Source organism: Mustela putorius, unplaced genomic scaffold (genome assembly GCF_011764305.1).
Source record: "Mustela putorius furo isolate JIRA1106 unplaced genomic scaffold, ASM1176430v1.1 tig00000129_pilon_pilon_pilon, whole genome shotgun sequence".
Taxonomy (NCBI): Eukaryota; Metazoa; Chordata; class Mammalia; order Carnivora; family Mustelidae; genus Mustela; species Mustela putorius.
The window spans coordinates 52519820-52534401 of record NW_025421290.1 but is presented as its reverse complement, the minus strand read 5'-3'; the positions used below and the strand labels follow the sequence as shown (position 1 = coordinate 52534401).

At 65.6% G+C, this 14582-nt stretch overlaps 2 protein-coding genes across 6 annotated transcripts in view; one reads left to right on the top strand and one right to left on the bottom strand.

Annotated features, from left to right (window-relative positions):
- Window positions 1-2542: 2542 nt before the first annotated feature.
- LOC123390512 (formin-like protein 5) lies at window positions 2543-5636 on the bottom strand. Its single transcript, XM_045074623.1, has 2 exons — window positions 5319-5636; window positions 2543-3870 (listed from the first exon to the last, which is right to left on the bottom strand). The coding sequence occupies exons 1-2, from the start codon at window positions 5634-5636 to the stop codon at window positions 3643-3645; spliced, it is 546 nt and encodes a 181-aa protein (XP_044930558.1). The 3' UTR covers window positions 2543-3642.
- The window catches only part of BRF1 (BRF1 RNA polymerase III transcription initiation factor subunit), a 45331-nt gene continuing 36330 nt past the window's right edge, over window positions 5582-14582 (top strand). For 4 of the 5 annotated variants that reach the window (XM_045074557.1, XM_045074556.1, XM_045074555.1 and 1 more), the window contains exons 1-2: window positions 5582-5818; window positions 12707-12787. In XM_045074557.1, coding sequence (XP_044930492.1) covers window positions 5635-5818; window positions 12707-12787 — 265 coding nt within the window. In that variant the 5' untranslated portion in view covers window positions 5582-5634. Of the gene's footprint in view, window positions 5819-9796; window positions 9934-12706; window positions 12788-14582 lie in introns of those variants that run through there. The other variant, XM_045074559.1, reaches the window with a different exon arrangement.

Genomic DNA, 14582 nt, shown 5'->3' with positions numbered 1-14582 from the left:
ACTCCGTTCTTCGTGTCCGCACCCACCTTCGGGTGGCTCACTCGCTCTGTGGTCCGTCTGAGCAGAGCCTTCTTGGCCCAGGGGTGCCTGGGGGGCTCAGTCAATAAGCCTCTGCCTTCGGCTCAGGTCATGGTCCCAGGGTCCTGGGATCAAGCCCCGCATCAGCATCAGGCTCCCTGCTCGGCAGGAAGCCTGCTTCTCCCTCTCCCACTCCCCCTGCTTGTGCTCCCTCTCTCGCTGTGTCTCTCTGTCAAGTAAATAAATAAAATCTTAAAAAAAAAAAATCTTCGGGGCGCCTGGGTGGCTCAGTGGGTTAGGCCTCTGCCTTCAGCTCAGGTCGTGATCTCGGGGTCCTGGGATCGAGCCCCACATCGGGCTCTCTGCTCGGAGGGGAGCCTGTTTCCTCTCCCTTCTCTCTGCCTGCCTCTCTGTCAACTTGTGATCTCTGTCTGTCAAATAAATAAATGAAAAAAAAAAATCTTCTTGGCCCTGACGGCACCCCCTTCTCCCCATCACCCAAACCAGCCACACTCTTCAAACCTCTTGCCCTCGTGGGTGCTGCCATCCCCAACCCCTGCCCCTGTGTTCCCTGAAACTCCCCACTCACATGCAGGGGCCAGGAGGGCCCCGGGGGTCTCTGCACCCTCTCCTCCGGGAGTTTGCCCGTGAGCCCTGCCGGCTCCCAGAGTGAGGACAGATTCAGCGGATCCAGGCAGGATTCCGGCTTGTCTGCTGTAGGCACGTGGATTAGGGCTGTCCCCCCTCAGACTCTCAGGGGCTCCATGAAATGCAGGGAACAGGGTCTGCAGCCGCACAGCGTGGCCGCGAGGGCTGAGTGTGGCCGTGTGCGGAGAGGGTGTGCGCCCAGGGAGTGTAACAGGTGGGGCGTCCAGAAGCCAACCACCCCATCCCGTTCCCCAAACTCAACACTGGGCGTCCGAATAACCCTTGGTCCACCAAGAAATCGAGAGAGAAAGTAGAAAAAACAGCAGATTGAGTAAAATGAAATCTGAAGACGTTGAAATTTGTGGGATTCAACTAAAGTGGTGGTTAGAGGCAGATGTCTAGCACTGCAAGGCCCGCATCATAAAGCAAGGAAGCCGTGTCAGTGAGCTCGTCTCCCCCCTACAAAACCAGGCAGAGAAAGAACTGATTATACACCAAGAGTAGAAATCAGTGAAACAGAAAACAAAAGCATTAAAGAGATCCAGTGAACCCACTGTGGTTCTCGGAGAGGGTCGGGAACACTGGGAAACCTCCGGAGACCCGAGACAGAAGGCAGAAACGGCCAGTTCCAGAGCCGCGGACGCAAGTGGGGCAGGAGGAAGGTCATGGTGTTGACTGTGGTCATGGGCGGCAGCACTCGCCAAACCCAGCAAGTGGCCCCTGGGCCGAAGAAGAAGCCGGAAGGGAAACTCATGAAATCAGACACATCATTACGTGTGGGTATTCCATCCCTGCTACAGCTCCACCAAGCTGTAAACAAAACCCAAAAGCATTTTTGGGAGAAATTAAGAAAGACCTAAATAAAAGTCAAGGGGCGGGGGTTGGGGGGGGGAAGGCAAGCCGAGGTGTGGGGAGTCTCACAGAGGTGGAGGTCCAGGACTGCCCCGCACGGTCCGGGGTCCCCGGTGACTCCTCGGGCTCGGGGTCCGCCCCTAGGAGGCAATGCCTGCAAGCAAGAAAACAGAGCACCCTCCCCAAGCCCGAAACAGAGCGGGAACCCTCTCAGTGCCTGACTGTATCAAGGAGCGGACCCCTACCCTCTCTGAGTGGCAGAATAACAATGATTTCTCTCTGAATTGCAAGACGTCTCCCCGAGCCTCAGTGTTTTCCAGCAGGGGGATCCTCATTTATCCCAAAATGATCAGGTGTGCCAGGAGACAGGGTCCCACGAACCAGGAATAAACAGTCAACATGACTCCATGGGTCACCAGATAGGAGAATCCCTGCAACGAACCTGAAAATGTTAATATGTGCAAGAAAACAAATGGAAAAAAGGGAGAATTTATTCAGGGAACGGAGGTCTGAAGAGAAAGTACCAGACGCACGCTGGAGAAGTGACGTCAGCAACGAAATGGATTTTTTTAAGGTTTTTTTTTTTAAAGATTTTATTTATTTTACAGAGAGAGAGAGATCACAAGTAGGCAAAGCAGCAGGCAGAGAGAGAGGGGGAAGCAGGCTCCCTGCTGAGCAGAGAACCTGGACCCTGAGATCATGACCTGAGCCGAAGACAGAGGCTTTAACCCACTGAGCCACCCAGGCCTCCCCCGAGTAGATGATTTCAACCACAGGTTCTGGAGAGCAGAAAAGAGGATTTGTGAAGTGGAGCCTGGGTGAGTAGAAAATACCCAGGGGCAGGGCAGGGGCGATGGAAACTACAGATCCAGAGCTGCGTGCGGGAGGCACGGTGCCCGCTGCTAATGGGGCCTGGGTGTCGCCCCGACCCAGAGCAGAGGGCTCCCAGACGATGGCGCAGAAGCAATATTTGAATGATATTGGCCAAGAATTTTTTAAAAAGATGAAAAACAAAAACGGTAGATTAAAGACATTCTATGAATTTTAATTGGCATAAGTACAAAGCAAATACACCTAGGAACATCCTAATAAAACTCCTGAAAGTCAAGATTTACAAGCATCCAGGAAAACTGGTGTCTTATCCTCTGGGTGCAACAGAAAGAGATAATACAGAATTTTTCTGCAGAAATGATGGGAGCAGGAAGACAATGGAAGGATGTCTTGAAAGAGCTGAATGGCAAGGACCCCAAGGACCCCAAGCCTTCAGTTCTGTATGAGGGTCAGGCTACTGCTGCCCGCCCTGCTTCCCGGGCCCGTGGCCCAGCCGCTCCCCGGTGCCCCACCTGACCCCACAACGTGGGTTCACCCCCGTGCCCTCTCCCTGTCCCCCGCCTCAGGGCTGTGCATCTGGCCTGTGAGGTCTGCAGCCAGGTCCCAGAGGGTGGGCTCCCCTCCAGATGCCCCCCCCAGCACAGGGCCCAGCAGGGACGACCGCCTCCTCTCCCTGCTCCCCACGGCTCCCCACAGGGGCCTGTCGGGGTCGGCGGGGCAGGGGCCCTGTGTCTGGAGGCCCGCGGCCTCTCTGCAGGCGCGCAGGACAGGCGGCTGGAGAGAAGAGCTCTCCGGCTGCTTCTCCGGCGCCGTGGCTGCGGTCTCGGGCTCGTCCCAATGCTCCGTCCCCTTCGGCTGTCTGTCCTTGTGGGGACATCTCCCTTCCGCCCCCCGCCCAAGTGTGTCCCGTCCACACTGGCAGTAGCCGGAGCCTGGCGGCGGCCCTCCGCTCCCTGCAGGACCCGGCGTGGCCGAGTCAGAGAGTGACCACAGCCACCCCACTTGGCTCTCCCGGGGCGCGGAGGGTGTGCGACCTCTGCAGCCCCAGACGCACCCCGGGGGTTTTTGTGGGGTTTGCCCACGTGCGGGGGGGCCCACGAACACGAGGTTCACCCCTGCAACAGCCTCACGTCCTCAGCAGGAGATGCCATGCAGAATCCCCTCTGTTATCTCGCACTTTCTGTTATCTCTGCAGTTTGCGCCATCGAGGACACGGCAGCGGCGGCGAATAGAAGGTCTCAGTGAGCAAATCCAGCCGTGTTGAGGAGGAAGAGGATGGCGCGTGCGCGTGTCTCACAGACACCCCACCGCACTGCTTAGGAGCAGCACAAAATCCGCGTGGGTGGAGGGGGCTGGGGGCTGGGGCGGGCTCACGTCCACGCAGGCAGGGAGGGACGGGTGTGAGCCCAGCAGCGCCGCCATTCCCCTGGTGGCCCATGAGGGAGGTGAGCCAAGCCCGCAGGACGGCAACCGGCTGCGGCGCGGCCGGTGGTTTTTCAGGAACGTTTTCCTATCGTCTGCCTGTTTTGGACATGAGTGAGACATTTTTATGAAGAAAAGGCCGTGCTTTAGGGTTTTCAGATAAGTTCTTCGGGCTCTGGCCTCTTAGGCATCTTTGCCTGTGGCTGGGACTCACCCAGGACCTGCATGGGCCGCATGGGCCTGATGCCCGGCGCCGCAGTAGGGCAGTGGGCCTGGCGCTGCCGGGTGCGGGAGAGCCGGAGCGCCCACGCAAGGCCAGGCTCAGAGGCCAGCCCGCGGCCCGCACAGCACAGAGCCCGGCCGGCACCTGCTCTCGCCCGATGCCATCCGGCCGGCCCGGCTGGACTCTTGTGCGGGCGCTGGGCCGCCTGCCCCCCGGCGGGGTCGTGCCGCGGGGAAGTCCCTGCGCGATCCGCCACGGCTCAGCACCCGCAGGGGGACAGGGCGGCCCCTCCTCCGGCGTTTGGCCGTTCAGTGTCCCACGGTCCTGACCGCGCTCGCGACGGCCCGGTCCGGGGGCTGCGGGAATCCGCTTCCCGGGCCACGTGCAACCCGCGGGCGCTGCGCCGGGGCGAGGCCGACCCGACCGCCGGCTTCTCGCTGCGAGCGCGCGCGTCCCGGGGGCCTGAGCGCGGCCGCGTCCCCCACCCCCCAGACCTCAGGGTCCGGGCAGCGCGGCCCCGCGCGTGTCCGCGTCCGCCCGGGGGCGCCGCCCCTGCAGCGCCGGAGCGCGGGTCGCGAGTCGGGCCCAGGGGAACCCAGAGGCGCCCCTAAGTGCCGCCACGGCGGGCCCCTGCGGGGACGCTACAGGGGCCGGGGCGCAGGCGGCCGCGTACGGTCAGGCGGAAGCCGGGGAGCCGGGGCGAGCCTCCAGGACCGCCGGCGGACTCCGGGAAGAGCGCGCGCTCCGCCCACCGCCCGGCCCCGCCCACAGCCGCCGGCCCCGCCCCGGCCGCCCGGCCCCGCCCACAGCCGCCCCGCCCCGCCCACCTGCCTGGCTCCGCCCGCCGCTCCCAGTCCGTCCCCGGCGGCGCTCCCCACCCAGGCCCCGCCGGCCGCCCTGCCCCGCCCACAGCCTCCCGGCCCCCGCCCACCTGCCTGGCTCCGCCCGCCGCTCCCAGTCCGTCCCCGGCGGCGCTCCCCACCCAGGCCCCGCCCGCCGCCCTGCCCCGCCTACAGCCGCCCGGCCCCGCCCACCTGCCTGGCTCCGCCCGCCGCTCCCAGTCCGTCCCCGGCGGCACTCCCCACCCAGGCCCCGCCCGCCGCCCTGCCCCGCCTACAGCCGCCCGGCCCCGCCCACCTGCCTGGCTCCGCCCGCCGCTCCCAGTCCGTCCCCGGCGGCGCTCCCCACCCAGGCCCCGCCCACCGCCCTGCCCCGCCCACAGCCGCCCGGCCCCCGCCCACCTGCCTGGCTCCGCCCGCCGCTCCCAGTCCGTCCCCGGCGGCGCTCCCCACCCAGGCCCCGCCCACCGCCCGGCTCCGCCTACCGCTGGCGCCTGCGCGCGGCCCGTGAGGCCTGCGGGTCCGCGGGTCTGAGGTCCGGCGGCGGCGCCGGCGTCCGGAGGTGGCGGGTTCGAGTCCTCGCGGCCGCGCCGCAGCCCCGGTGCCCGTCCCCGGCGCGCGGGCACGACCGTTGCGGGCGGCGCGGCCGCAGCCTGCGCGGCGAATCTGCCGCGGCGAATCGGCGGGCTCGGCGGCGGCGGCGGCGGCCTCGCGAGAGTCGGGCGGGCGGACGCGCGGGCGGGCGGGGGCCGGGGCCGGGGCCGGGGCCGGGGCGGACGGGCCCGCGCGGGCGCCGCCGTCATGACGGGCCGCGTGTGCCGCGGCTGCGGCGGCACCGACATCGAGCTGGACACGGCGCGCGGCGACGCCGTGTGCACCGGCTGCGGGTCGGTGCTCGAGGACAACATCATCGTGTCGGAGGTGCAGTTCGTGGAGAACAGCGGCGGCGGCTCGTCGGCCGTGGGCCAGTTCGTGTCGCTGGACGGTGGGTCCGCGCGGCCGGGGGCGCGGGGGCGGGGGTCGCGGGGGACACGGGGGGGCGCGGGGGACGCGGGGGGGGCGGGGGGACCCGGGGGACACGGGGGGTCGCGGGGGGCGGGGGGACCGGGGGGGCACGGGGGGCGGGGGTTCGCGGGGGTCACGGGGTTCGCGGGGGGCACGGGGGCGCGGGGGACGCGGGCGACACGGGGGCACGGCGGGCCCTGGCGTGCGGTCCCCGGTGGCAGCCGTCCCGTAGCCCGGCGGTCCCCAGTGCCCGAGCGGAGGCCGTCCCCGCCGCGCATCGGGGGCAGCGGAGAGCGGAGTTCACAGGACGGACGCTGGGGACGCGGCCGCCCTGTCCCTCCAGAGCTCGGCTCGCACGGCGGCTCGGGGCGGCTCCGGCGGTCAGGGCGCCCGCCCCGCGAGCACAAAGAAAAGTTCGGTCGCCCCGTCCCGCGAGCCGCCGTCCCCGCTGCTCCGCGCGGGCTGTGTCCGGCTGCCCACGTCTGGGGCCGGCGTCTTCCCGTCGGCCGCTGCCGGCGGACTTGGCCCTGGAGGGCGCGGGCGTCCGCGGCGGGTCCTGCCGTGGCTGCGCCGTGACCCTCACCCTCCCCAGGCGGAGCACGGGCTGCGGAAGGCGCTGGACGGGCCGGCGCCGCTGCAGGCCCGCGGGGCGCCCTGGGCGCACGCCCTGTCCTTTCTGCGGCCCGAGGCCCTGGGAGCGGCCCGCCGTCGTGGGGGCGCGTGTGCGGCGCGGGTCGTGGCCGTCGCGGCCGTCTCGGCTGTTCGCGCAGGAGCGCTTGGGCCGGGTCCGGGGGCTCCGCTTGCGCGTCCCGCTGCCGTCGGTGAGGCCCGAGTCCCCGCCGCCGCCGGTGCCGCCCGCGGACTGTGCGCGCAGCCCGAGGTTTCCCGCTGCGGAGGTGCGGAAGCCGGTTCCGCGCCGGGTTCGCCGACAGTCGCTACCGCGAGCGGCGGTGGACCGGCTGCTGCGCGCCCGGGGTCGCGCCCGGCTCCGCTGTCCTCAGTCGCCGGCTTCCCGGCCCACCGGCCCTTCCTTCCCGGGAAGCCCGCCTGGTCCTCGAGCGTTGCTGTCGCGCGGGAGTCGCTGTGCCCGCGGCTTGCTGGGTGCTGTGTGGGTACCGAGGCGATGGCTCCAGTAGGACCCATGGCGACCCGCTCCGGTCCCTCGTGTTTCGGTCGAGGGTCGGAGCGTTGGTGTTCCTGCTTCCTTGAGCGGTGGTGCCATTCTCCCGTGGACACCTCTGGGCCCAGAGGTTTTCTTTCCAGACGGTTCGCAGCCCCAAGTCCCGGATCTTGGGCAGTGTGGGCTGTAGTTTATCCGCGGTCACCCTCCCCGGGACGGCTGGGTCCAGGTTGGTCCATTTGCTCTAAGCTGCAGAGCTGTGGCTGCCCTTCCCTCATCCTTTGAGGTCTGTGGGGTCTCTGGTGGTGCCCCTTTTCCTGGCCCCACACTTCCTTTCCCGTCTTCTCTCTTCTTCCCTGTCTTGCGGGGAGGTTACCGCCTCAGATGAGCTTAGCAAACAGCGGTTTGGGGTCTGCTTGGCTTCTCCCTCCCGCTCTCCGCCGGTCCTCTCTGACGCAGGGCGCGTGTCTGCGTGCTCTTCCGGGACGACTTCCTGGGATGCCGGCGTGAGGGCTGCGCAGCACTGTGTTGTGGCTTTGTCACACTGTCAGACTGTCCCTCGAGTCCCTGGGAAGAGTGAGGTCAACAGGAAGGACAGACGGGTGTAGGAACCGACACTTAGGGTGCCCTGTGGAAGGGCGCTGTGCTGACCACACCCCGCACCTGTCAACTGGCCGCCCTCCCGGCAGCTGGGGACACAGGCTGCAGGGGCGAGGGCACGCGAGAGAGTCGCGGACGTGCGCAGGGCGCCCCGCCGGCGTGCCGTGAAGCCGGTCTCACAGCCAGGTGCCCCGGGAAGGCGCGGTTCCACGGGTGTGAAGATGCTTCCCCAGCCCAGCCCGACTCTGTCCCAGGGCTTGTCCTCCGGGGGACCCGCAGGGGGGGGCTGCAGATGCTGCGTGGGCTCTTAGCCCCCAGGCTGGCGGAGAGGCCGCTCCTGGGCCCGCGGCCCCGTGCCCCACCGTCCCCCCGCCCCCGTGCCCGCTGGGGGCCGTGATCTCATGACCTGCTGACGTGGGCTCCCCCAGCTCCCGGGCAGACGAGCGCGTGCCAGCGGGCTCCCCTGGGGTCCTCCTCCGCGGCAGCCTCACCTGGAGGCCGAGCTTGCTTCTCAGCGCTCAAGGCCCAAGATCCCTCCCATGGGCCCTCATCAGGGGCCCACGGTCACTGTCTCTCCTGAGCCCTCTTCCCTGCTCCTCGAGAGCTGCGTAGGGACAGTCAGCACAGTGGGGCAGCTGGGACTCTGTAGATGAGGCGCCAGGACCGTGGGGCCAGAAGCCTTGCCTCTGGGGGCTCCCGACCAGGCTCTTTCCGGCAAGCACCCATTGTGGGCCAGGCCTGGCCTCTGGGGCCCAGAAGCTCTTGTCCCCGAGTCCCTGGAAGATACTCTTGGACCAGCCCAGTGTGAGGCGGGGGTCCAGTGCTGGTGGCGTGAGTGCTACTGGGGACCCGGTGGGCATGGGGGTGAGGAAGGCGGCCAGCCGAGACGAGGGGCGGCTGTGTGAGGACGGCACGCGCTCGGCATGGCCAGAGTGGCAAGTCGGTGGGCAAAGTCAGCCTGGCTGGGGCCGTAGTGGGGTCCTGAGGCGGGGTCCTGCCGCTGCCCTGGGGAGGGGCTCGCCCTATGTGTGGCTTCCCAGCAGGGTAGGAGTGCGTGTGCGGTGCCGTGTGTCCACCCTGAGGGAGGCAGCAGCCCTCCCCCGGCTGTCCCCTCTGCCGCCGGTGGTGCCGACCCTGCTGTGGACCTCCCCCTGGAGGTGTCGGCCCTGCTCCCTGCAGACGCGGCCTGGAGGCGGAGGGAGCTCCAGGCCGCCTGCGGTTCCTGCTCCCTGGGGTCCTTCCCCTCTCCCCCGGGAGCTCTTGCCGTGGTCCCCGTACTCACAGCTTTTCACGGCTGCAGACGTGCGCTTGCCAGTCGCGGCGTCGGTGAGCGCCGCATTGTCACAGACGGGAGCGGTGAAGTACTTTCCGCACGCTTGTGTTGGTGACCCCCCGCAGCCGTAACACCGCGAGGAAGGTTTGCAGCCCCCAGCCCTGGACGGGGAGGGCTCCCAGGAGCGGGGCCGCCCTCGCTCGCTGGGAAAGGTCCCTCTGCCCTGGGGAACGGTGGGACCCACGCCTGCCTGCCTGGCCGTGCCCGGCCCTGCCGCCTGTGACTTAGGCCTCTGAGCGCAGGGTGGTGTCCTGGCCAAAGTGCCTGCTCTCAGGAGACGTCGGCTGAACTCCGCTCAAGGCCCAGGCTGGACAGGGCTGCTCTGTCTATGATGTCGCTGGCAGCGTTTCTCGGCCTTTCTCGGCCGCCGCGCTCCATGCTGAGTGGCTTCCAGAATCAGGGGGTTAATCCCTTCAGAACAGGGTCTTTGGGTGCTGCATCGGGTGGAGAGGGGTCTCCGCTTAGCTCCCCCTGTCACCCTGTGTCCGTGTCCTGGCGGCGTCCCGGGACACAGCACTGCCATCGCCTGGCCCGGAGTTTTCTGGGAGGCCCCGAGGGGCTCGTGTCCCGACTGCTGAGCCCACCTCCAGGGCGTCTGGGGAAGGGCTCACGCAGCAGCGACAGAGACCCTCCCTGTGAGTCGGGTCCTTAAAAGCTGTGCTCAGCCGTGTTGTTGGAGTGTGTGGGTGAACAGGGGTGGTTCTGGGGTGCTGAGGCCCCGCAGCCCGGCCTCCTGTCCCCGGTGTTGAGGTGCTGGTGTTGCTGGCCTTGGTCCCTGTCTCACGGTGTCCCCTCGGCTCCTGGGTGTGCAGGTGGCGGTGGCGCGGGGCGTGGCATCGGGCCTTCTGCTGCCGTCCGCGAGGGGGCGGTCTTGGCCGAGTTGTCCGTGACAACCCGCTGGTGCGCTTTTGTTGCAGGCGCAGTCAGGGAAGATTTCTGGTGTGTTGAGAAGTGGCGGGAATAGCCTGATGGGGTCTGACGGCCAGGCACAGGCAGTCCTTCAGCTTCCGGTTTCAGAGCCCCTCGGCCTCCTGCCTTACCGGTGAGACCCGCCAAACACGCACTTTTTGTACCACGCACGTGCGCATTCCAGATTCGGTCTCCTGTGACCCAGCCCTGGTGGGGGTTATGTGCTGGGTGCCAGACTCTGCCTCCGGGTGGCCAGCATGCTTGCCGGGGCCACTGAGTCTGGAGGGGACCGGATCCCAGAGTGTCCTGAGAGCACCTGATGCCCTGAGGCTACTCTGGGGACCTCGGGGAGCACAGGGCAAGGGTGTGCGCGTGCACCGGCCCCGTGTGCGAACCGGTCGGGAGACCGCCCTGGGACGGAGCCGTGTGGGACACGGTGGCCGGTCCTCCGGGAGAGGCAGGCAGGAGCAGCACGGGGACAGCAAGTACAAGTCTGGGGAGAGCGGAAGGGGGAGGCCTCGGCGGTTTTGTGAGACTCCGAGGAGGAAGGAGACGGCGACTAATACCCCCCCGGAGTGCGGTCCCTCTTCTTCTTCTTCTTCTTCAAGATTTTGTTTATTTGAGAGAGAGCACGGTGGGGGGGGCAGGGATCCCCAATAGCATCAGGTAGCGCCTCGGTGGGGTCTGCCTGGCCCCCTTCTGTGTCTGAGCGGGGAGTGGGGCGGGGGGGGCCGGCGGGACAGCCCCGGTTCTCGTGCCTGCAGGCGGGGCTCTGCAGGGTTCCCGGCGCCTCAGTGTCCTTTCGCTTCCCCTTTTCTAAGGGCAGTGTTTATCTGAGAAAGAGGGAGAGAGAGACAGAGAGAGTGAGCACCAGCAGGGGGAGAGGCAGAGGCAGAGGGGGCCCAACGCGGGGCTCGACCCCAGGACCCGGAGAGCATGACCTGAGCCGAAGGCAGAGGCTTTAACCCCCTGAGCCCCCGAGGCACCCTGTTACTCTCCTTCTAATGCAGGAGTCCAGTTGTTTATTAAAAGTACACATGCGTTTTAAGTACGACAACGTGGCGTTTCTCTTTTCGTAAATTAAAAGTTGGGGAGGTGCTGGAGACAAACAGGCCAAGGTGTGGCTGCCGTGGCCAGGTGCTTTGAGCGTGTGGGCCTTCCTCCTGGTTCCCGTACGAAAAGATTGCCAACGTAGAGATCCCCAGGTTGGAAGAAGCCACCATCACCGCAACTGGAGGGTGGGAGATGCAGCCTTGACCTCAGCCCTGCAGCCCAGGGTCAGGCTCTAGGGGACTGGCTGGTGGTTTGCTGGTGGTTTGGGAAGCCCCTGGGTGCCCGTCCAGGTGGTTGAATGTCCTCTGGGCCCTGCGGCTCTCCAGCCCCCAACAGGGCCAGCCTGACCCTCTCCAGGCCCTTTAGAACTCAATGCTGGTCCTTGTCCCTCCCCGTCCTGGGTGACCAGCTTCTTGAGGACAGGACGTCTGCGGTGGTGCTCTGCTGGGGCAGCAGTAGAAAGCAGAGCTCTGGGTGGCAGCAAATCCATCCCCCGGTGGTAGGTGACCCCTGTCCTGGGCACCACACTCTACTGGACGGGGCCACTGGGAGGGTCCTGGGGCCTTGGTAACCATGGTTACCACGCAGGAGGCAGGTGAGGACGCTGACCGGCTGCAGTCTTGCCCTCCCAAGGCCCCTCTGCTCTGCCGTGGGGCTGGGAGTGCCGGGCCCCGGGCAGCAGGCTCCTGGCTCTGCTCCTGGCCAGCCCAGCCCAGCTTGTGGCCCAGCAGAGCCCACCAGTTGCTCTTTTCCATGTTCTCGTGTCTTATTTGTTCTCATTCCTGACTGAAGTTAGGACATGTTTTGCTGAGAGCTTTAAGGAATCTGTGGGTGCTGCTTTGGGGTTCGGGTGCGGTCCTAGGTATGCCGGACGCCGTGCTTGCTCTGCACTGCCCGTGCTGCTGGCTGCCCGTGGGTGATCTGGAGGTCTCTGCTGGCCACAGACATGGGTCATGTGCTTTCCCTGGGGGCTGTTCCCGGACACAATCTGGGTTCCCAGCTGAGTTTCCATTTCATTGTCACGTGTGTCCTCGTCCAAGCCCGACGTCCTGCAGCTGAGGCATCCCCTGCGTGCAGAAGCCTCTCAGCCTGCCGTGGACACTTGCTCACAGACTCACTGGCCCGTAGGACGGACAGCGCTTCCCCGCTCTGCTGCCTTTCCTCAGCCACCCGACGGTGGGGCGTTTCAGTCTGGGGCCAAGCAGATGGCCGCCTGGCTGTTCGCAGTGTAACGGCGAAGTCCCAGCCCCAGGGCCGTGCAGAGTGGAGTGCATGGCCCGTCCCGGGGCATCTCGGCATCGGTGCAGGCCCCAAGGCAGAGTGCCTGCAGGCCTGCCTGTGGCCACTCCTTGGGACCGGGGCCCCCTAGGCTGCCGTACTGTGGGTGGGCTGCACACGGGTGGGTGAGGAGTGCCTCCTGCAGGCCGGCTGGCTCGTACGCTCTGGACCACAGAGGCCCACAGTCCTATGCCTGGGGGGACGGGTGCAGTGACCAGCGGCCGTGGGCAGAGGCGGGGCACGCGGAGGGCCCCGGGGCAGGTGAGCTGTAGTCCGCGGGTGAGCTGTGCTCTCTCTAGCTGCCACGGGGCAGCGTGCGCTCTGGAACACGGTCAGAGAGTGTGGGTGGGTGTGGCCCCTGCCATGGCTCAAGGTCAGGGCCACACGTGTCCTGGCAGGCCTGAGGGTGGGGAGGTTTGCCAGTTGCTAAGAGTGGCAGGGGAGGCCCCAGTTCTGCAGCCACGAATGCTGATCCCACGGTGTCCTTGCTTCAGAAACGCCCCGTGCTGTGAGGGTCGGCTGGTGTGGTTCTTTCCTGCCAGGGTCTGACTAATCCGTCTCATTTGTTTCTCTAGGTGCTGGCAAAACCCCAGCGCTGGGCGGCGGCTTCCACGTGAACCTGGGAAAGGAGTCCAGAGCGCAGACCCTGCAGAACGGTATTCCCCATGGCGGGCGCTCTGGAGGACGGCAGGTTTCGGGGCGGGAGGGCAGGAGTGGGTGCCTGCAGTGACCCTGGCTCGTGCTTTCTGAAGTGCGCCGAACAGGAGTGTGTTGCTCCTGACTTCCGGGGAAAGTGTCCGGTCTTGCACCAGTAAGTAGGACGTTAGCTGTGGTCAGCTCAGGCAGGGACCCGTTCTGCCAGGCCCTCTTGGGTGTTTGCGTGAGGACACTTTCAGGAACGTCAGGGCACAGCAGAGTGCCTCCTGCTGCTGCATCCCTGTGTTCTGTGGTCTTCAAGGAGACCCCGCAGCTTCTGCACAGACTCCACAGTAAAGCGTCGTGGCGCAGAGTCACACGACTGCAGGGTTCCCGGCGCGTGCGGAAGTTCGCACTCTGCTGTGGTCTGTTACACGCGCGGTAGCATCACGTCTGGGAAGTCACTGTGCGTGCCTCCGTTAAAAATTCCTCCTTGCTAACCATGCGCACCGCGGCCTGGGCTCCCAGCCCATCCCCGTCTTCTCTGGAGGAGGGTCCGGCTCCCACGGCGCCGGCTGCTGACCGGTGGCGGGGGCTGGAGGCGGGGGTGCCGCGGCAATTTCTTAAAACGAGACAGGAAGGACGTTTGTGGCACCAACGGGCTCTTCCCTGCACGAACGATTTCTCGGTAGCAGGCGACGCTGCTGGACAGCATCTGACCCACGGGAGAACTTCTTCCAAAACGGGAGTCGGTCCTCCCCAAGCCTGCCGCTGCTCTGTGACTCGGTGTGCGGGACAGTCTAGGTCCCCTGATGTCATCTCGGCCGCCCGCACGGCCTCTCCCCCGGGAGCAGTCTCCGTGTCAGGAACACACCTTCTCTGCTTGCCCGCAAGAAGCCTCGCCGCCGTCTTTCAAGACTGATCGGGAGACTGTGGCCGTTCAGTCCTGTCTTCCCGCCCCGCTTCTGGCTCTGGTTCTCTCGCTGTTTCCACCACAGTGGCAGGGACGCCCCCCACTCAAGACTCGGACCCTCACCGTCACCCACGAGGGCTGGAATCCACGTCCTCCGAACCCCCGTGGATAGTCTGACTCTTCCCAGATGTCACGGATCTTTTTGACGGCATCTGGAACGGAGAATCTTTTTCAGGACGTTTCCATCGACTTTGCCCCGATCCATCAGAGGAATCACTCTGATGGCAGCTCCAGCCTTAGGACAGGCGTTTCTTGATAATAAGACTTAAAGATCAAAGTGATTCCTTGATCTGTAGGCTGGCTGTCGCGGCAGCAGGCGTGAACCAACATTAATCTCATCGTCCACCTCCGTCCAGGCTCTTGGGTGCCCAGGTGCCCTGCCAGTGAGCACTAATATTCGCTGGACTTTTTATTTTTAAGATTTTATTTATTTATTTGAGAGAAAAAGCATACGCAGGGGGAGAAGCAGAGGGAGAGGGAGAAGCAGAGGGAGAGGGAGAAGCAGACCCCGCTGAGCAGAGAGCCTGATGCGGGACTTGATCCCAAGACCCTGGGATCATGACCTGAGCCGAAGGCAGAGGCTTAACCGACTGAGCCACCCAGGCGCCCCGAGCAGTAGTTCTGGCAGGGGAGCTCTTGTTTTCTGAGCAGCATTTCCTTCGAGAACTTTTCCTTTGCATCCACGGCCAGGCTCCCTGTCTGGGGCCAGAGGCCAAGCTGTCGGCCTCTCTCGCCTTCCACATGCCTTCCTCTCCGCACTCACTTCCAGCTTTGACGTAAAGCGAGAGACGCGGCTCTTCCTTCACCGGACACCACTTAGCGACCACTGCAGGCTTCTCTAA